At 43.3% G+C, this 21,501-nt stretch overlaps 2 protein-coding genes across 2 annotated transcripts; one reads left to right on the top strand and one right to left on the bottom strand.

Moving 5' to 3' along the window:
- Nucleotides 1-539: 539 nt before the first annotated feature.
- LOC123998138 (coiled-coil domain-containing protein 106-like) lies at nucleotides 540-15,436 on the bottom strand. The gene is made up of 9 exons (XM_046303088.1): nucleotides 15,268-15,436; nucleotides 14,623-14,702; nucleotides 14,405-14,503; nucleotides 13,760-13,990; nucleotides 12,346-12,402; nucleotides 11,940-12,182; nucleotides 6,668-6,838; nucleotides 2,827-3,130; nucleotides 540-1,762 (listed from the first exon to the last, which is right to left on the bottom strand). The coding sequence occupies exons 2-9, from the start codon at nucleotides 14,690-14,692 to the stop codon at nucleotides 1,705-1,707; spliced, it is 1,233 nt and encodes a 410-aa protein (XP_046159044.1). The 5' UTR covers nucleotides 14,693-14,702; nucleotides 15,268-15,436; the 3' UTR covers nucleotides 540-1,704.
- A 1,317-nt stretch (nucleotides 15,437-16,753) lies between these two features.
- Nucleotides 16,754-18,566, top strand: LOC123998137 (transmembrane protein 238-like). Its single transcript, XM_046303087.1, has 2 exons — nucleotides 16,754-16,881; nucleotides 17,386-18,566. Exon 2 carries the CDS (start codon nucleotides 17,396-17,398, stop codon nucleotides 17,720-17,722), a length of 327 nt encoding a protein of 108 aa, XP_046159043.1. The 5' UTR covers nucleotides 16,754-16,881; nucleotides 17,386-17,395; the 3' UTR covers nucleotides 17,723-18,566.
- The last annotated feature ends 2,935 nt before the right edge of the window (nucleotides 18,567-21,501 follow it).

The raw sequence follows: 21,501 nt of genomic DNA, 5'->3' as shown, positions 1-21,501 counted from the left end.
TCTACTTTGCACATTCTTCCATTGCAAAACTACCATTCCAGTGTTTTACTTGCTATATTGTATTTACTTTGCCACCATGGCCTTTTTTGCTTTACCTCCCTTCTCACCTAATTTGCTCACATTGTATATAGACTTGTTTATACTGTATTATTGACTGTATGTTTGTTTTACTCCATGTGTAACTCTGTGTCGTTGTATCTGTCGAACTGCTTTGCTTTATCTTGGCCAGGTCGCAATTGTAAATGAGAACTTGTTCTCAACTTGCCTACCTGGTTAAATAAAGGTGAAATAAAATAAAATAAATAAAATATTATCTTTGCCCTAGCACCAAACAAGAAGTTCTTACAAAATGCATGATATTTTCTAACATTGGACATTATAGTATGCATTGGATACATGAAAGCTAGATATCCCTTTATTGATTTCAGAAACAACCTCTCAGATCTGTGATTACAACAGAAAGGAGTTTGACCCAGGGGAGCAGCATTTGTTTTTCCTAGCATCTCCCTATCTACACACACATAGAGAATCACACGCCAAATCATGATTTTTTTAAGAAATCAAATGCTTTAATGGCATTTCTGTTTTTACAGTCCATACAATTTGTATAATCAACCAAACATTTTCAGTTTTTGAATATAGGCTACTCCTCGTGATTATTGAAGAGAAATACAATATTAAACATTTTTAAAATGCTGCACACACAGAGTCCGGTATCTTAAATGATACAGGTTGTACTGCACCGTTCAGTAAATGATTGGTTCCTTATTAAAGTCAAAATGACATCTCTGACCCGTATAAAAGGTGTTGGAACATAACATGATTTCAGCAGTTGTACACACTGATACCCGTCCCTGGGTGAGTTTGTGTTGTGAATAAGTAAGACATGAAGTTTAAAGTGAGAGGTACCCTTTCACACACTCAGACAACCTGGGGTCTCAGCAATTCCTTGTACCAGTATAATAAACACACAATATACCACTATATTACACCATCGCCAATACTACTGCTATTTTTTTAACATCATTATCAACAACAGCTCTGTCTAAACAACTGACCAACAAGAGTTCATTTCACATGCAATTGTAATGGGGAACTGGTGATTGATATGTTCAAATAAAAATCAACATTTGTATTTGGTCCCTTTTGTGGAAATCACTGAGCTTACTGGAACACACACAAAGAAAGAAACGTAATAGTATGCAATCTAATTGTAATAAATTATTCTCAAGCAAACAAAGTATTGCAGTAGAGGACTGAAAAAAATCTCAACTGATGGTGAAATAGCACAGTAAATCGTACCACTATTATAGTAAAAAACTCATCTTCGTAGCACAGTACAAAGGGTAGGTGATGTTATACTACACCACACTTCAGTCAAATGACACATCTCACAACTGTATGCTACAGTGGCACTTAACAGTGACAGAATATATTCTGGTGCAAAAAAAAAAAAAGTGATGTATTTGTGGTACAACAGCTTAGCCTCACAGTAGAACTGTCCCCAAAACTGGCCTCATCCTCCTTCCAAAGCAAAGAATATCTGCTTATTCTGTTGTTCTGGTGCAGACACAACACCAGTGGTCAGTCAGCTAGCTAACTTCCTTTGTTTCAGAACCTGGAAGCTTTCTGACAGAACACTGGAATGATTCTACTAAAGGATGGAATCTGAGCAATAGAGTGTGCAACTACTCTTTGCTTTGTTCAGTTTGTGGTCGCGTGAGTTTCCTTCTCTTTAAGAGAATCCTCTCCTCCTTTCAACCTGGAGAAATGAGAGACAGATCCAAAATCACTGGGTGTGGGCTTTTTTAAATATCTACGGTCATCATTTAAGTGCACAAATAATACACTTGTTTTTGAAGTGCTAGGAAAAAGACGAGGGAATGTTATCCAAACAACAAACATTTATCTGTAAATAAAGATGTATAGTATTGACATTGCTTTTGTGAGTGTACAGAATATGACACCACTTTTACATGAAGACACTAAAGGTGAAATTCTGACAGCTCAAAATAGATGATCGTCAGAAAAGACCGTATTACCTCAAATAGTCAGCATGGCACTTATTTCAAGTATGATGAAAATAAAGAGCCAGTTTGGAATGCTACAAATCTATGATTTGATCACTATACCTTCATGCTGCTACTGTAAGGAACTGGGAGAAGCACAGCCTCTTCAGACAATAGCACCACTTTTTGGCAATGGCAAAATGGGGCCCTACGTATCAAAATTGCACTGAAATACAGTACTACAAAGTTCAATAGTACTCTGGTCAGAAATAAGGAATGCCATGGTTCATGACCTCTACTTCAAAAGGATTCTGAACAAATAGTTAAGAATATAAAACAAACTCTGTACGGGATGAGCAACAACCTCCCCTACATATCCAGGGCACCCATACACAAATCTTAACTTTCCATAAATGTCTGAATCTTAGGGAGATGGTTGAGTGACGACCTTCTCCAAAAGTCCCACCCTGCTCTTCTTCACAACAAAATGAAGCCCTCCTCCCCCCAGATTCCCCTCATCCCCCAGATTCCCCTCATCCCCTTGGCCCCCAGATTCCCCTCATCCCCCAGATTCCCCTCATCCCCCAGATTCCCCTCATCCCCTTGGCCCCCAGATTCCCCTCATCCCCTTTGGCCCCCAGATTCCCCTCATCCCCCAGATTCCCCTCATCCCCCAGATTCCACTGATCCCCCAGATTCCCCTCATCCCCCAGATTCCACTCATTCCCTTGGCCCCCAGATTCCCCTCATCCCCTTGGCCCCCAGATTCCGCTCATCCCCTTGGCCCCAGTGTCCCTCCCCCCATCAGTGTCTGAACCTGTAGGAGATGGGTAGTAGCAGGTTGTTCTTCTTCAGGGCCTGCACCCTGCTTAGCGTCTCCTCGTCCAGTGCGACATAGCAGCGCCGTGCGTAATCCAGCAGCTTCTCCTTGGATGGGTCAAACTCGCCCACGTCCGCCACCTTCTCCGGGGCCACCAGCAGCATCTCAGCGATGGGCGTGGTGGAGGCCACCGTGTTGCGGTCTACGCCGTGGATCTGGAAGGCCTTAGACATGTTCTTTAGCCGCTGGTAGGTCAGCAGGATCTTCTTGTAGCGAAACAGAACCCCTGCAGCGTCTTTGACTAGAGGGGGAGGAGATGGAGAGAGGTGGGGATTGATTAGGCCTACTTCAAGGAAGGAAAGACGCATTTCTATTTATTGTTTTATTTCACCTTTATTTAACCAGGTAGGCCAGTTGAGAACAAGTTCTCATTTACAACTTGTCACGCCTTGGTCATAGTATTTTGTGTTTTCGTTACATATTTGGTCAGGTGTTGGGTTTTTGTAGGCTTGGTTGCCTGAGGCGGTTCTCAATCAGAGTCAGGTGATTTTCGTTGTCTCTGATTGGGAACCATATTTAGGTAGCCTGGGTTTCACTGTGTATTTTGTGGGTGATTGTTCCTGTCTCTGTGTAGTTGTTCACCAGACAGGCTGTATTAGGTTCACGTTCCGTTTGTTGTTTTTGTATTTGTATAGTTATTTCATGTATTCGCTATTCGTCATTAAAGAACATGAGTAACCACCACGCTGCATTTTGGTCCGACTCTCCTTCAACAAACGAACGCCGTTACACAACTGCGACCTGGCCAAGATAAAGCATAGCAGCGCGACAAAAAAAACAACACAGAGTTACACATGGAATAAACAAACATACAGTCAATAACAATAGAAAAAATCTATATACAGTGTGTGCAAATGGAGTAAGGAGGTAAGGCAATAAATAGGCCATAGTAGTGAAGTAATTACAATTTAGCAAATTAACACGGGAGTGATAGATGTGCAGCTGATGATGTGCAAGTAGAAATACTAGTGTGCAAAAGAGCAAAAATAAATAAATAAAAACAATATGGGGATGAGGTAGGTAGTTGGATGGGCTATTGACAGATGGGCTGTGTACAGCTGCAGCGATCGGTGAGCTGCTCAGATAGTTGATGCTTAAAGTTAGTGAGGGAGATATAAGTCTCCAACTTCAGCGATTTTTGCATATCAGTCATTGGCAGCAGAGAACTGGAAGGAAAGGCGGCTAAAGGAGGTGTTGGCTTTGGGGATGACCAGTGAGATATACCTGCTGGAGCGCATACTACGGGTGAGTGTTGTTATGGTGACCAGTGAGCAGAGATAAGGCGGAGCTTTACCTAGAAAAGACTTATAGATGACCTGAAGCCAGTGAGTCTGGCGACGAATATGTAGTGAGGGCCAGCCGACGAGAGCATACAGGTCGCAGTGGTGGGTGGTATATGGGGCTTTGGTGACAAAACGGATGGCACTGTGATAGACTGCATCCAGTTTTCTGAGTAGATTGTTGGAGGCTATTTTGTAAATTACATCGCTGAAGTCGAGGATCGGTAGGATAGTCCGTTTTACGAGAGTATGTTTGGCAGCATGAGTGAAGGAGGCTTTATTTGCGAAATAGGGAGCCGATTCTAGATTTAATTTTGGATTGGAGATGCTTAATATGAGTCTGGGAAGAGAGTTTACAGTCTAGCCAGACACCTAGGTATGTGTAGTCCACATATTCTTCACATATTCACAAGTCAGAACCGTCCAGAGTAGTGATGCTAGTCGGGCGGGCGGGTGCGGGCAGCGATTGGTTGAAGAGCATGCACTTAGTTTTACTAGCGTTAAAGAGCAGTTGGAAGCCACGGAAGGAGTGCTGTGTGCCATTGACCTTGTTTGTAGGTTTGTTAACACAGTGTCCAAAGAAGGGCCAGATGTATACAGAATGGTGTCGACTGCGTAGAGGTGGATCAAGGAATCACCCGCAGCAAGAGCGACATCATTGAGATACACAGAGAAAAGTGTCGGCCCGAGAATTGAACCCTGTGGTACCTCCATAAAGACTGCCAGAGGTCTGGACAACAGGCGCTCCGATTTGACACACTGAACTCAATCAGAGAAGTAGGTGAGGTAGTCATTTGAGAAACCATGGCTGTTGAGTCTACCGATAAGAATATGGTGATTGACAAAGTCGAAAGCCTTGGCTTGGTCGATGATGACGGCTGCACAGTAAGTACTGTCTTTTATTGATGGCGGTTGTGATATCGTTTAGTACCTTGAGCGTGGCTGAGGTGCACCCGTGACCAGCTCGGAAACCGGATTGCACAGCGGAAAAGGTACGGTGGGATTGCGAAATGGTCAGTGATCTGTTTGTCAACTTAGCTTTTGAAGACTTTGGAAAGACAGGGCAGAATGGATATAGGTCTGTAACATTTTGAGTCAAGAGTGTCACCCCCATTGAAGAGGGGGATGACCGCGGCAGCTTTCCAATCATTAGGAATCTCGGACAATATGAAAGAGAGGTTGAACCGACTAGTAATAGGGGTTGCAACAATGGCGGCAGATAATTTTACAAAGAGTGGAAAGAGTGGGACCAGCTTGTCTAGCCCGGCTGACTTGTACGGGTCCAGGTTTTGCAGCTCTTTCAGAGCATCTGTTATCTGGATTTGGGTGAAGGAGAAGCTGGGAGGCTTGGGCAAGTAGCTGCGGGGGGGTGTGGAGCTGTTGGCCGGGGTTGGGGTAGCATGGCCAGCCGTAGAGAAATGCTTATTGAAATTCTAGATTATCGTGGATTTATAGGTGGCAACAGTGTTTCCTAGCCTCAGTGCAGTGGGCAGCTGGGAGGAGGTGCTCTTATTCTCCATGGACTTTACAGTGTCCCAGAACATTTTGAAGTTAGAGCTGCAGGATGCAAATTTCTGTTTGGAAAAGCTAGCCTTTGCTTTCCTAACTGACTGTGTGTATTGGTTCCTGACTTCCCTGAAAAGTTGCATATCGCAGGGACTATTCGATGCTAGTGCAATAAGTGCAATACGCCACAGGATGTTTTTGTGCTGGTCGAAGGCAGTCAGGTCGGGAGTGAACCAAGGGCTATATCTGTTCTTTGTTCAACATTTTTTGAAAGGGGCGTGCTTATTTAAGATGGTGAGGAAATTACTTTTAAAGAACAGCCAGGCCTCTACTGACGGGATGAGGTCAATATCCTTCCAGGATACCCGGGCCAGGTCGATTATAAAGGCCTGCTCGCTGAAGTGTTTTAGGTAGCCTGTGACAGTGATGAGGGGTGGTCGTTTGACTGCGGACCCATAACTGATGCAGGCAATGAGGCAATGATCGCTGAGATCCTAATTGAAAACAGCAGAGGTGTATTTGGAGGGCAAGTTGGTCAGGATAATATCTATGAGAGAGCCCATGTTTACAGATTTAGGTACGGATTTATGGTACCTTGTGGGTCCCTTGTGTGAGATTGAGGGCATCTATCTTAGATCGTGGGACGGCCGGGGTGTTAAGCATATCCCATTTTAGGTCACCAAGCAGAACAAACTATGAAGATAGATGGGGAGGAGGGGCAATCAATTCACATATGGTTTCCAGGGCACAGCTGGGAGCTGAGTGGGGTCTATAACAGTAAGAGACTTATTTCTGGAGAGATTCATTTTTAAAATTAGAAGCTCAAACTGTTTGGGCATAGAACTGGAAAGTATGACAGAACTCTGCAGTAGATTGCAACTCCTCTCCCTTTGGCAGTTCTATCTTGACGGAAAATGTTGTAGTTGGGAATAAACATTTCAGAATTTTTGGTGGAACATTAAATGAGTAACATGGCTGCCATTGTCCCTCACCTCTCTGCCTCTCCCTGGTGATTCGGAAGACCCGCCTCCTCTTCATCACTGGGTGCCCACCGCTGCTCATGCCCTCGGACATCACCTCCTCTCCTGAAATCATTTCCTCCTCGTTCATGTAGCCATCCTGCTCCAGGAACTCCTCGGCCTCCCCCAGGAGGGACAGGGAATCTGAACAGACAAACAAGAGCGTGATAAAAAACAACTTTAGACTAGAGGTGCTAGACTAGAGGTGCTAGACTAGAGGTGCTAGACTAGAGGTGCTAGACTAGAGGTGCTAGACTAGAGGTGGTAGACTAGAGGTGCTAGACTAGAGGTGCTAGACTAGAGCTGATAGACTAGAGGTAATAGACTAGAGGTGATAGACTAGAGGTAATAGACTAGAGGTGGTAGACTAGAGGTGGTAGACTAGAGGTGCTAGACTAGAGGTGCTAGACTAGAGGTGGTAGACTAGAGGTGCTAGACTAGAGGTGCTAGACTAGAGGTGATAGACTAGAGGTGATAGACTAGAGGTAATAGACTAGAGGTGCTAGACTAGAGGTGATAGACTAGACTAGAGGTGATAGACTAGAGGTGCTAGACTAGAGGTGGTAGACTAGAGGTGCTAGACTAGAGGTAATAGACTAGAGGTGATAGACTAGAGGTGCTAGACTAGAGCTGATAGACTAGAGGTGATAGACTAGAGGTGGTAGACTAGAGGTGATAGACTAGAGGTGCTAGACTAGAGGTGGTAGACTAGAGGTGCTAGACTAGAGGTAATAGACTAGAGGTGATAGACTAGAGGTGCTAGACTAGAGCTGATAGACTAGAGGTGATAGACTAGAGGTGCTAGACTAGAGCTGATAGACTAGAGGTGCTAGACTAGAGCTGATAGACTAGAGGTGATAGACTAGAGGTGATAGACTAGAGGTGCTAGACTAGAGGTGATAGACTAGAGGTGCTAGACTAGAGGTGATAGACTAGAGGTGATAGACTAGAGGTGCTAGACTAGAGGTGCTAGACTAGAGGTGCTAGACTAGAGCTGATAGACTAGAGGTAATAGACTAGAGGTGATAGACTAGAGGTGCTAGACTAGAGGTAATAGACTAGAGGTGATAGACTAGAGGTGATAGACTAGAGGTGATAGACTAGAGGTGATAGACTAGAGCTGATAGACTAGGTGATAGACTAGAGGTGATAGACTAGAGCTGATAGACTAGAGGTGATAGACTAGAGGTGATAGACTAGAGGTAATAGACTAGACTAGAGGTGATAGACTAGAGGTGATAGACTAGAGGTGCTAGACTAGAGGTGATAGACTAGAGGTGATAGACTAGAGGTGATAGACTAGAGCTGATAGACTAGAGGTGATAGACTAGAGGTGATAGACTAGAGCTGATAGACTAGAGGTGATAGACTAGAGGTGATAGACTAGAGGTAATAGACTAGAGGTGATAGACTAGAGGTGATAGACTAGAGGTGCTAGACTAGAGGTGCTAGACTAGAGTGATAGACTAGAGGTGCTAGACTAGAGGTGCTAGACTAGAGGTGATTGACTAGAGGTGATAGACTAGAGGTGATAGACTAGAGGTGATAGACTAGAGGTGCTAGACTAGAGGTAATAGACTAGAGGTGATAGACTAGAGGTGCTAGACTAGAGGTGCTAGACTAGAGGTAATAGACTAGAGGTGCTAGACTAGAGGTGCTAGACTAGAGGTACTAGACTAGAGGTTCTAGACTAGAGCTGATAGACTAGAGGTGCTAGACTAGAGGTGCTAGACTAGAGCTGATAGACTAGAGGTGCTAGACTAGAGCTGATAGACTAGAGGTGCTAGACTAGAGCTGATAGACTAGAGGTGCTAGACTAGAGCTGATAGACTAGAGGTGCTAGACTAGAGGTGCTAGACTAGAGGTGCTAGACTAGAGCTGATAGACTAGAGCTAGACTAGAGGTGCTAGACTAGAGCTGATAGACTAGAGGTGATAGACTAGAGGTGATAGACTAGAGGTGCTAGACTAGAGGTGCTAGAGAGACTAGAGGTGCTAGGTGATAGACTAGAGGTGATAGACTAGAGGTGATAGACTGAGGTGCTAGACTAGAGGTGCTAGACTAGAGCTGATAGACTAGAGGTGATAGACTAGAGGTGATAGACTAGAGGTGCTAGACTAGAGGTGCTAGACTAGAGGTGCTAGACTAGAGCTGATAGACTAGAGGTGCTAGACTAGAGGTGCTAGACTAGAGCTGATAGACTAGAGGTGATAGACTAGACTAGTGCTAGACTAGAGGTGCTGATAGAGCTGATAGAGAGGTGATAGACTAGAGGTGCTAGACTAGAGCTGATAGACTAGAGGTGATAGACTAGACTAGAGCTGATAGACTAGAGGTGATAGACTAGAGGTGCTAGACTAGAGCTGATAGACTAGAGGTGATAGACTAGAGGTGCTAGACTAGAGCTGATAGACTAGAGGTGATAGACTAGAGGTGATAGACTAGAGGTGCTAGACTAGAGGTGCTAGACTAGAGGTGCTAGACTAGAGCTGATAGACTAGAGGTGCTAGACTAGAGGTGCTAGACTAGAGCTGATAGACTAGAGGTGATAGACTAGAGGTGATAGACTAGAGGTGCTAGACTAGAGGTGATAGACTAGAGGTGCTAGGACTAGAGGTGCTAGACTAGAGGTGCTAGACTAGAGCTGATAGACTAGAGGTGCTAGACTAGAGGTGCTAGACTAGAGGTGCTAGACTAGAGCTGATAGACTAGAGGTGCTAGACTAGAGCTGATAGACTAGAGGTGATAGACTAGAGGTGCTAGACTAGAGGTGCTAGACTAGAGGTGCTAGACTAGAGGTGATAGACTAGAGGTGATAGACTAGAGGTGATAGACTAGAGGTGATAGACTAGAGGTGCTAGACTAGAGCTGATAGACTAGAGGTGCTAGACTAGAGCTGATAGACTAGAGGTGCTAGACTAGAGGTGCTAGACTAGAGGTGCTAGACTAGAGGTGCTAGACTAGAGGTGCTAGACTAGAGGTGCTAGACTAGAGCTGATAGACTAGAGGTGCTAGACTAGAGCTGATAGACTAGAGGTGCTAGACTAGAGGTGCTAGACTAGAGGTGCTAGACTAGAGCTGATAGACGAGAGGTGCTAGACTAGAGGTGCTAGACTAGAGCTGATAGACGAGAGGTGCTAGACTAGAGGTGCTAGACTAGAGCTGATAGACTAGAGCTGATAGACTAGACTAGAGGTGCTAGACTAGAGCTGATAGACGAGAGGTGCTCATAGTTTGGATTAGAGATTGTCATGTAAAGTGAACATTTATTCCTGTCTCATCTGGTACTGTCCATTTGTCCCCCTGTACTGTCCTGATTAGTAGTGGGAAAAGTAGCCGATTGTCATACTTGTGTAAAAGTAGATACCTTATTAGAAAATGATTCAAATAAAAGTGAAAGTCACCCAGTAAAATACTACTTGAGTAAAAGTTAAAGTATTTGGTTTTAAATATACTTATTATCAAAAGTAAATGGAATTGCTCAAATATACATAAGTATCAAAAGTAAAAGTATGAATAATTTCAAATTCCTTATATTAAGCAAACCAGCACGCACAATTGTCTTGTTTTGTTATTTATTTTACGGACAGCCAGGGGCAGGCACACTCTAACACTCAAACAAAATGTACAAACAAATCATTTGTGTTTAGTGAGTCCACAATATCAGAGGCAGTAGGGATGAGCAGGGATGTTTTCTTGTGTGAATTGGACCATTTTCTGTCCTGCTAAGCATTCAAAATGTAACGAGTACTTTTGAGTGTCGGGGAAAATGAATGAAGTAAAAAGTACATTATTTTCTTTAGGAATGTAGTAAAGTAAAAGTTGTCAAAAATATAAATAGTACAGGTAAGTATAAATACCCCCCCCAAAATACTTAAGTAGTACTTTAAAGTATTTTTACTTAAGTACTGTACATCACTGGTCCTGATCCCGAAAGAGTTCTATAACCCCAGGAACTTTCCTGTCCTATCCAGATAGAAATCCCCAATTTTTAAACACAGAAAGGAGAAATAACTTCCTCCATTAGCTGCTCATCTCTGTCCCCCACTCTGCTTGTGAGTAGCCATCATCAATGACTGTATATATGGTAGCCATAGCAACTGGTTTGTTTGGCTGCTGCTCAGCGCTCACGAGACAGTTGCCTGCAGTTCACACACAGCTGATAGCAACCCCATTACCCGATTTTGGCCCTCAACGAGATTAAATGGCCGGAGGCCGTATCTGCCACCCTATGGCCATCCTATTCGTTACTTCAGATGGCACAGGTTTAGTTAAATATGCAAACAATTGGACGCTAATGTTGTTGGTGGAGCAGCTATGCCGCTTCATGCCGCTTGTCCCGCTCTCCGGTTGGTTCTGTATACTCAGTTCTTTCGTTGTCAAAGACAACTCCATCACATTTAGCTAAAACATAGCTCATTCCTTTTAATGGCTCTAATGTTAGTGATGGGTCCTTGGCTGCAACAAGATATTGCAATTCCTCTCTTGAAGGCTTCATCATTCACTGATGTACGTTGGCATCTTAGGTAAAGTAGGGACTGGCTAAAACTGGAGCAAGGAGCGAGAGTGAGCCTAACCCTCCCCCCAAAAAATATTTGTATAACTATTCCTGTACTGCGACCATTCCTGTGGACTGTCGATCCTGTCCAGTCCTGTCTTGAACTCGACCCTAGAACTTCCCTCCAATTCCTTTTTATTACTCCTTTTTCCCCCCAATTTCGTGGTATGCAATTGGTAGTTACAGTCTTGTCTCATCGCTGCAACTCCCGTACGGATTCGGGAGAGGCGAAGGCCAAGAGCTGTGCATTCACCGAAACACAACCCAACCAAGCCGCAATGATTCTTGGCACAACACCCACTTAACCCAGAAGCCAGCTGCACTGGGCCAGCTGCATGTGTCGGAGGAAACACCATACACCTGGTGACCGTGTCAGCGTGTAATGCGCCCGGGCCCGCCACAGGAGTCACTAGTGCACGATGGGACAAGGACATCCCTGCCGGCCAAACCCTCCCCTAACCCGGACGACACTGGGCCAATTGATCGGGAGACCCATGGTTCGGCGCACGCGGCCGGCTGCGACAGAGCCTGGACTCGAACCCAGAATATCTAGTGGCACAGCTAGCACTGCGATGCAGGGCCTTAGACCACTGCACTACTCGGGAGGCCTCTCCCATTCCTGACGGAACCCCTTGGCACGTGCAAGAGTCCTGTTCCCATGTCAACCTTTTGTTTGGATCCCCTTACCTGGCCCTATGCTCCCATGTGCATTCATGTCACTCATGGTGGCTCTGTTAGCATTGCTACTGCCACTGCTGTGCCCCTGCAAAAGAGTCTGGGAGGCCCCGGAGCTGAACATGGAGCTCATTGCGGCCATCTGATTGGCTATCGTGCTGGAAGTGTGGTTTTTGGGTGGGGCCATGGCAGCGGGGGAGGGTCTTCGCTGGAATATCTGACGAGATGTGAAACGCTGTGGCTCGGACTTCTGCTCTGAAAGGGTTAACAAACGGAAAAGGAGAAGATCAATGAGGGTGATCAGTGAACTGAGGCCAGTAGTGGTGAGAGGTGATGAGAATGTATAGAATATGCTCTGGATCTAGATACATGTATCATGAACAACAAGGGACTAGTGAGGTCATAAAGCAGTCCTTACCAGCTGGCCGCTCCCCCTCTCTCCTCGGCTTCCATTCAAAACGTCTAGAGTCATAACCTGCAGGAGGAAAAACAACGGTTCCCGAGAATAAATCTATGCCTGTAAAAAGTATGTTGTCTTACATGCTGACAAACCGGCTCCACGCGTGCGTGCGTCTACCTGCTGATTTTGTCTATCCCCACCAGACACGTTCATGACATACAGGTTAAAATACCAAACCAACTGTGGACAAACTCTATTAATTTGGGAACAGGTCGAAACACACATGAAACTTTCATGGACATTTAGCTAGCTTGCTGTTGCTAGCTAATTTGTCCTGGAAAATAAACATGGGGTTGTTATTTTACCTGAAATGCATATGGTCCTTTTTTTAAGGATCTTTTTCGAATTTTTATCTATGTAGAGTCATACAAAATCGTGTGTTCTCTACTCCGACAATTAATCCACAGATAAAAAGGGGAAACCTAGTTAGTTTTTCTCCTTGTTCATTCTTCTTATTCTGTGGAGTTTTATATGGTGGTTGGCAACCATATTTGTTATGCAGGTGAATGAGGACCCAAAAGCGACTTGGCGAAAACAGAGTCTTTAATCCAGTTTAAGGAAATAGCAATACTCCTAGACAAATCGGAGCGGTAAATAAAGCATAAGAAACGATTTCACTCGTAATCACGAGAACTGACTGGAGACTCGATAATAAACTGCAGGTTGCCTCGGGAAGGCACTTGACCGTAGCAGACTCAGACACCTGCTCACCACGCAGCATCTGAGGGAAACACGACACGACAGGGCGATACAAAGACACAGCACGGTGAACAGTATACAAGGATCCGACAGGACAGAAACGGAAAACAAGGGGAGAAATAGGGACTCTAATCAGGGGAAAAGATAGGGAACAGGTGTGGGAAGACTAAATGATTGATTAGGGGAATAGGAACAGCTGGGAGCAGGAACAGAACGATAGAGAGAAGAGAGAGAGAGAGGGAGAGAGAAAAAAGGGAACGAACCTAAAAAGACCAGCAGGGGGAAAACGAACAGAAGGAAAAGCAAAATGACAAGACAATATAAGACAAAACATGACAATATTTAAGGTACATTACCACTACCCAATAAATTGGAGTGTGAACCTCCATCTTTCAATCACCCACATGGGTATATGCTCCTAAAAACCAATGAGGAGATGGGAAAGGCGGGTCTTGCAGCACACCAAGCGTCTAAAATAGAACCAAGTGGCGCACAAGCAGTTGGGATGAAATTATTGAATAATGTGTACATTTATTGAGCAACACTTGTGCAATGTGAGTGGTGTGGTTAGCATGGTAGAACTTCTCTAATCACAATACATCTTTCTACATCATGGTTGTGTCTCCCCAGTGTCCATCCTCCTTCCCAAACCCTCTCCATGCCCCTCTCTCACCGTTGCTGTACTGGCTCTCGTTGGGGCCCTGGTTCTGATGGCCCTGGGTCTTGGTAGAGAAGATGAAGCGGTCCAGCTGGCAACGCAGGAAGTCCCTCTCCTCCTCCAGGTCCTCTATGCGTTTATGCAGCCACGAGTTCTTCTCCAGTGAGATCTGCAGCTGCGTCCGCAGGTTGGTTATCAGCAGATACGAGCTGCCTGGTGGGGGGGCACCCGAGGGAGGGGGCGACTCTGAGAAACACACACAGGAAGTTAAGGGTCAGGGAATAAATATTAGGATTCATCTTAATCACTAACTGTTTCACACCGGAGAAACTAGGTGGGTGGACTCACTGGACTGTCCTTCCAGATGGTCATTCAACTACATTCATCTATGGTATGGGTTCTGATCTAGGTGAGTGGACTCACTGGACTGTCCTTCCAGATGGTCATTCAACTACATTCATCTATGGTATGGGTTCTGATCTAGGTGAGTGGACTCACTGGACTGTCCTTCCAGATGGTCATTCAACTACATTCATCTATGGTATGGGTTCTGATCTAGGTGAGTGGACTCACTGGACTGTCCTTCCAGATGGTCATTCAACTACATTCATCTATGGTATGGGTTCTGATCTAGTAGGAAATACAAGCTTTGATATGAACCTTCAAAACTCTGCTCATTCTGATTGAAGAAGCCTTGCTGCTCAAAGTTGTTCTCCTCAAAGGGAATGGAGATTTCATAGGCATCCTCGTTCTTCGGAGCTACAGAGGGAGAAATATACAGTAGGCATTATTATGGATAAATAACTTTTATCACTTTGTCTTGAAGAGGTACATACACAGCTATATGATGCAGATTTTAGAAGGTTTAGTAATCTTACTCTGCATGGGGTGGGAGCCTGTGTGGTTCTTGGAGGTAGGCAAAGCGTCATTAATATTTCCCACCTGCATCTCGTGCACCCTTCATTGTACAGAAACAATACAGGTTTATTAATGTATTACATTTGACACACAACATCCAATGATGGATAACAACTCCCATTGACGACGTTTCGTTGCAAATGTAACAGTATGCAGTCAGTTTTGTAATAACTTCGAAGTGTTGCCTTCAGCTTGCTAACTAAGCATTTGTGGATGCAATTATGCCACTAGAAATGTAATTACTAGTAGTTACTGTATGGCAATTCTCAGCAGAGATGCAGAATAAGTTACCTACTTATTTCGCACAGATCGCTTTATTCCCCTTTGTCTAACGTTACACTTGCCAGCGTTCTAGCAAGTTATATTAGCACATTATACACGATGCTCGTCGCTGACATGCTAGTTTGCAAGATGTAGCGTTATATTTTTTTTTAAATGGACACGTTAGCTAGCTACACATCAAATTGACATAAGGACTCTGCTAATCTTACACAGGCTAGTTAGATAATCATCAGCTAGCTATTTTACTAGTAGCAAGCTAGCAGCTTCTTTTACGCACAAACTATTTTCTGGTGGAGTTCTCCACAAATCAATGATATACGAACCGTTATTCAGTCGTTATAACAATGTATTTCATATGTAAATCCCGTTCATTCTGTCTACTTTCGTACCTAGCTATAACAATAATAATTTAGCGTTAATTTTACAAGTCTTGTTTATGTCCTTCGCCGTCGTTTCCGGTTACCTAAGGGAGTCTATCATTTTCTGAGATGTATTTTGTAACGAAAAGACCCTGCTGTACAGTCAGGATCCCGTCCCAGTTGTCGGTGTCAACCCAGGTTTCGAACTGTAAATACATATCATTATCAATGGAAAGCTCTTGTGTATTGTATTAATTGGTCATTATTAAATAACAACACGTTAAATTACATACTGAACAAAAATATAACATGTAAAGTGTTCCTCCCATATTTCATGAGCTGAAATAAAATATCCCAGAAATGTTCCATAAATACGAAAATCGTATTTCTCTCAAATTTTGTGGACAAAATTGTTTATATCCATGTTAGTGAGCATTTCTCCTTTGCCAAGATAATCCATCCATCGGACAGGTGTGGCATATCAAGAAACGGATTAAACAGCATGATCATTACACAGGTGCTGGCCACATCTAAAATGTGCAGTTTTGTCACATAACACAATGCAACAGATGTTTCAACTTTTGAGCAAGCGTGCAATTGGCATGCTGACTGCAGGAATGTCCACCAGAGCTGGTGCCAGAGAATTTAATTGTCATTTCTCTACCATAAGCCGTCTCCAACTTCGTATTTAGAGAATTTGGCAGTATGTCCAATTTGCCTCACAACCGCAGATCACATGTAACCACGCCAGCCCAGGAACTCCACATCTGGCTTCTTCACCTGTAGGATCATGTGAGACCAGCCACCCGGGCAGCTGATGTGGGGGAAAACTCATTATGATTGGCTGGTCTCAGATGATTAGGGCCTAATTCAATTATTTCAATTGACTGTTTTCCTTATATGAACTGTAACTCAGTAAAATCGTTGACATTTGCAGTGGCGATTCTAGACCATTTCAACTGGGGGACTACTGTTAGAGGGGCCAGTTGTCATATCGTTTTCTTCACTGCATTGTAGGCATTAGCAGGCAAGAGACCATGTTCATAATCATTCAATGTTCCGCCTAAAGCCGTCCCTCTAGAAAATGTGTGGGTTAAATTAGTGTTCCGCGTTGCCATATAACGGATTTAGATAGTTATGTAAAAATGATTTCATACTCCACATTTAGGGGGGCCACAAGGGGGTCCAAAATTGTTGTCACAGAGGCAGAACTGCTAGTGGACATTTGTGCATGTTGCATTTATATTGTTATTTAGCATATACATTAGAAATCATATTCCCAAATAAATGTCATGGTGAAAAGAATTGAAAAGTAAAATATTGTTTGACATGTTTTTCTTGCTTTCGTTTAGTGCTGCTCTGACCAAAGGACACCGGACCAATGATATTCGTCAGTGCAGAAAAGCTCAGGTGAAGGGGGAGTGGAGAGGTGTCAGGTAACATTATTCACTCATGAGTCACTGTTTTTACCTGCCAGTGAAGAACCGGAAGGATACAGTTTGAGTGGGTTCTACTTACATTTTTAAGAGATAAATATTGAAAAGATACTAATCAAAACGCATTTGCACTTGTGATGAGGTGAGTATTAATCTGTTATGTTTTTCTGTGTTTAAATCCGTTTTTTTAACAGGCATCGAAACACAAAAGTGACTTGGTTGTGCTGGGAGTATCATAGCGCTCAGGTGTGGCACCTGTTTTTCCTTTGAATAAAGATACGTTGAAGAGTATTGTAGGAACCTACAATGTTACATAAATATATATATACATTTTATTAAAACATTTTTTTAAGTGTAGGCCTAAATACACAGACACAGTAAATATTTAAATAACATACTGTAGTTATTTGACCATGGTTACATTATTTCATACATAGCTGTACTTTAATAGCTACAGAATATACACGCCATGGTGTTATGTTTATGTTCATACAATATCCTCCCACTCGACCAGTAGGCCTAGTGAACTCCCTATCATTGCCAGAGGGGACTCTATTGTGATTCTACTCTGAGCAATGTCAATGTACAAGATTTATGTCTGTCAATGTGCCACACACCTCACCTCCTCCATCTCTCTGTCCCCCAGGTGAGTGACCATGGCGCAGAACTATGATGGTCTGTCCCACTGTAAGCTGGCTCTGGTGTTTGCCATATTGATGGACCTGCTAGGTGTCTCTGCTCTTCTGGTGGGGGTTTTCGCCCCATTAGAGATTAAGGGACAGGACTTTGGAGACCTGTTGGTGTACTCTGGGGCTCTACTGATGCTCATGTCCCTGGGAGGATGGGTCATGTGGTACAGCGGGAACCTTGAGGGCCTGACCTCCAGGAAGGAGCTAGGGGGAACCATGGGTGCCATGGACCGGCTGGCCCGCTCCCTCAGCCGCAGGATACGACTCCCCAGGAGCCACAGCAGCCCCTCATGATGCTTCATGGTCAGGCGTAAGAGAAGGGCGTGGTTGTAGGGGAGGATCCTCAGTGTCTCCATTAGACTATCGGCCCCTGACAGTGAAACTGCCTGGGGGTCTGGGAGCAGTTTTGTTGGCATTGAGGGAGTGCTATTAAATGAACCAGGCTATGGCCCGTGATGTGAACAGACAAAAGAGGGGTTGGGAGGAGCACCCTTCTCAAACCAAACAGTAATCTGCGCCGCTCGGTCATGTTGTCATCAAGGCAGCATATGTTCACATTTTCAAACTAGTTTTCAATAGAAAGGCAGATAATGATTGCTTTTGATAAAAATTATTTTTGGTATGTGTAAACGCAGAATCCTATTCATTACTCCACACGATTAACCCATGTCACCTTTTTTTTGGGAGCTGACGGGGATGATGCCCGTAATCAACGCCAACCCATTTCACCCGGGACAGGAATAAGATTCCGTTTTTAAGATATATATTTTTTTTATGGAACTCCCTCATCCTTTAACCCAAGTTTCACCGCCTCCACAGTGGAAGAGACTTACATACTGATAGTTCACTAGTGTCAATTACAAGATGTAAAAACAGTCGGTCATTGCTTTTTATTGTGACTTGACCTTTTCTGAAACACCTCCGGTAGATAACAGAATTGTACAGACTGTCTGAATAGGATTTTAAACGATCAAGCATGGAGGCTATTAGTAGTTCACTTAGTTGGTTTGTTTAGGCTTGAATCTGTACAGAATTGGTCTTTATATTCATAATAATTAATGTGTTGTGGTTTTCTTTGAATCGTAATAGGGTTTTTGTATTAAATTATAAAATTGTATTAAAACTATAAAATAACCTACCATAGGACATTTGTGAAGATTCGAGGTGTAAAGTATTACATTATATTGACTTGAAAACAGATCTTTTATGAAAGTATTTACAAAAGTTTATTTTTCATAGATTATCTTGCATAGAGTCCAGTTATGATGAACATTTTCAGACATGAGTCATACACAAACACTCTTTCAAATACTGCATAAAATACTTTAAGTATCTTTTGAGACTTCCACTCCCTTATTGCTCTGCAAATGAAAACTTAGAACAAAACAAAAAAATAATATGTGTTTCACAAAGGTCATGACGAGCAGACATAAGATCATTTCTCTGGAAGAAATACTAGCCGTTTATTTTTCTACAAACTTCAAGAGGATTAGCCAATCACTTCAAAAGATTTGACACACACACAGAGAGAGATGATAATAAAGTGCTATTACGCTGTAGATTTACCCAGCATGGGAACTGAAGGCCAGGGTCTTATGCAACAATAGTTAATAGGAACCCAGCAGCTACATCTCAGTATCAATGTAAACAAGTTTGATCAAACATCATGGAATGATGATATGAATCGGAGTGTGCATGTTTTGTGGTAAAAACAAACCCTAACCATTCTTAACGAACCAACCAAAAGTAAGAGGCTCTTACTGTAAAATACTGACTAACTGATAACCTAAAGTCAAGACTCTTACTGTAAAATACAGTGATGAAGATATTTACATTTGAGTCATTTAGCAGACGCTCTTATCCAGAGTGATTTACAGGAGAAAATAGGGTTAAGTGCCTTGCTCATCATGTGCACAGACCGATTTTTGACCTAGTCGGCTCGGGTTTTCGAACCAGCGATCTTTGGGTTACTGGCCCAACGCAGCTAGGCTACCTGCCGCCCATATATGATTACCATAATGAGGAAACGTTTCACAAAAAAACACAAAACATTGTACAATGACCAATCTCACAGCAACGATTGTCAAATCATATTAAGGCACACAGAGGAGACTGGCTTAACCAGGTGAAAGGTTTAGTCAAGGGGATGAGGGTAGCAACTGAATAACAGAATGAGACAAGAAGGATTAAGTTGTGACGTCTTAATTTAATCCCAAGATTCTAGAACAAAAATCCAAATGGAACACCTAGTGAATGAAGCCCATTAAAACATGGCTCCCATTTGTACTTCCTGGTCTCTTGTATGACATCTCTGACTAATTCTAGACTGGATGTGGGTGTGGTCAAAGGGCGGAGCTGGGCAGGGAGGGGGTGGGGCTCTGCCAGATGATCATGTGACTGCGGTCTGATCGCAGTGGAGCAGCTTCGGGTGCGCCGTCATTCGCGTCGTCGCCTGGGAAAGGTAAGAGGGAGACATAGTCAGTCAGACAACCACTCTAATCACAATCACGTGATGTCCTCAACTCACCGATACGGAAGTTGATGTAGCCCTCTCCTCCACTGAGAATGAGTTGAGAGGTAGAGACTAGAGTTACAGCACCGCCTCCTATTGTAGAGAAGCTGGTCACACAGCCTGGGGAACACAGATATAGAATACTAATAACTATGCAATAACTACATAGTAGCACAATATAATACTGTCTAATAACTACATAGTATCACAATATAATAATTTTTAATAACTATGCAATAACTGCATAGCATTTAATACTGTAGAACAGGGCTATTCAACTACATTCCTACTGGGGCCAGATGTAAAAAGGTTAATTGCAAGGGGGATGGACATTTTCCACATGAAATTAATGTTCGGAGGAACTGTATAAAAAAGCAACACACATGACCAATAAAGCACTTTAATTCAAATGAAATGTTGCTAAAAGTAATTAGGAAAGAAGTGGAGGGCGCTCAACCAACGTGAGTTGAGGTGCAGCCCAAAAATGCTCATCATTGAAAAGAAAGTCACAACACTTTCTCATTATTGTAACTATTAAAAGCTTCTTAAATGTAATTAGGTTATTTTAAAAACTGAAAACTAGGCATCTTAATAAAGAACAAAGATATGTCAAATCAGGTGATGCCAAATTCCAGTCTGAGGGACGGAAGCTTTGAATTAATTTCTCACAGTCATTAGGTGCATTTATTTGTCCCACTCCCTTCTAACAAGTTCCTGTGAGCATCAGAGAGGGAAACAGAAGGCACATAGTGTTCCTGAGAGTCGTAGCTTTCAGGAATGGGGTCATAATATGTTGTAGCTTAAACCGTTCAAACACTAGAGACAAATTAATATAAAGAAAAAATGATCAACATGCCACATAGGCGCTAGAAACCACAAAAAACACTAGAAACTACACTATAGAAAACCACTATAGTGCTTGTCATTTTCAGACTGAACGTCAGATTTTTTTGTTGTTTTTGTTGCAGATCTTTGATTAATGTTTAGAATTGATCAAAGGGCCAGGGTAAATTAATAAATGGGCCGGATATGGGCCGTGGGCCGCCAGTTGAATAGCCCCGCTGTAGAATAACTGCATTGTTACACAACAGTGAATGAATGAACAACGATAAGAGATTTTCACCAGGTGCAGCAATGATGAACTTGACAGCCTGGCGGTGTCCATGGTAACACAGTTGTGCTGCCGCCAAAGAGCAGTATGGTATAGAGGCAGACTCTGAACCTATGGAACGCAGAGAAGAAGACAATTGAGATGTGACCAGTGTAAGGGCATTATCTCTCAGGTCATTCTGTTGTTGACCCCTGGGTCTCAGTGGTCAGCACTCACTGAGAGACACAGGGATGGAGAAGATGGCGCCACTTCCTGTTCCCACCCACAGCCGGCCAGAGATGAAGGTGAAGGACGAGATCTGGAGCGGAGAGAGAGACAAGAAGGCAGGGCCTGGAGGAGACAGAGAGCCAAACAGTCAGGAACTTATTAAGCAAAATTGAAGAAAATTCATTCAAAGTTATACATTAACTTATATGTGGGCCATTACATGCTCACATCAGCCATATAAAA

The sequence above is a fragment of the Oncorhynchus gorbuscha genome, linkage group LG15 (assembly GCF_021184085.1).
Source record: "Oncorhynchus gorbuscha isolate QuinsamMale2020 ecotype Even-year linkage group LG15, OgorEven_v1.0, whole genome shotgun sequence".
NCBI classification, from domain to species: domain Eukaryota; kingdom Metazoa; phylum Chordata; class Actinopteri; order Salmoniformes; family Salmonidae; genus Oncorhynchus; species Oncorhynchus gorbuscha.
Note: the sequence above shows the minus strand (reverse complement) of the source record. Positions and strands in the feature narration are given on the sequence as shown.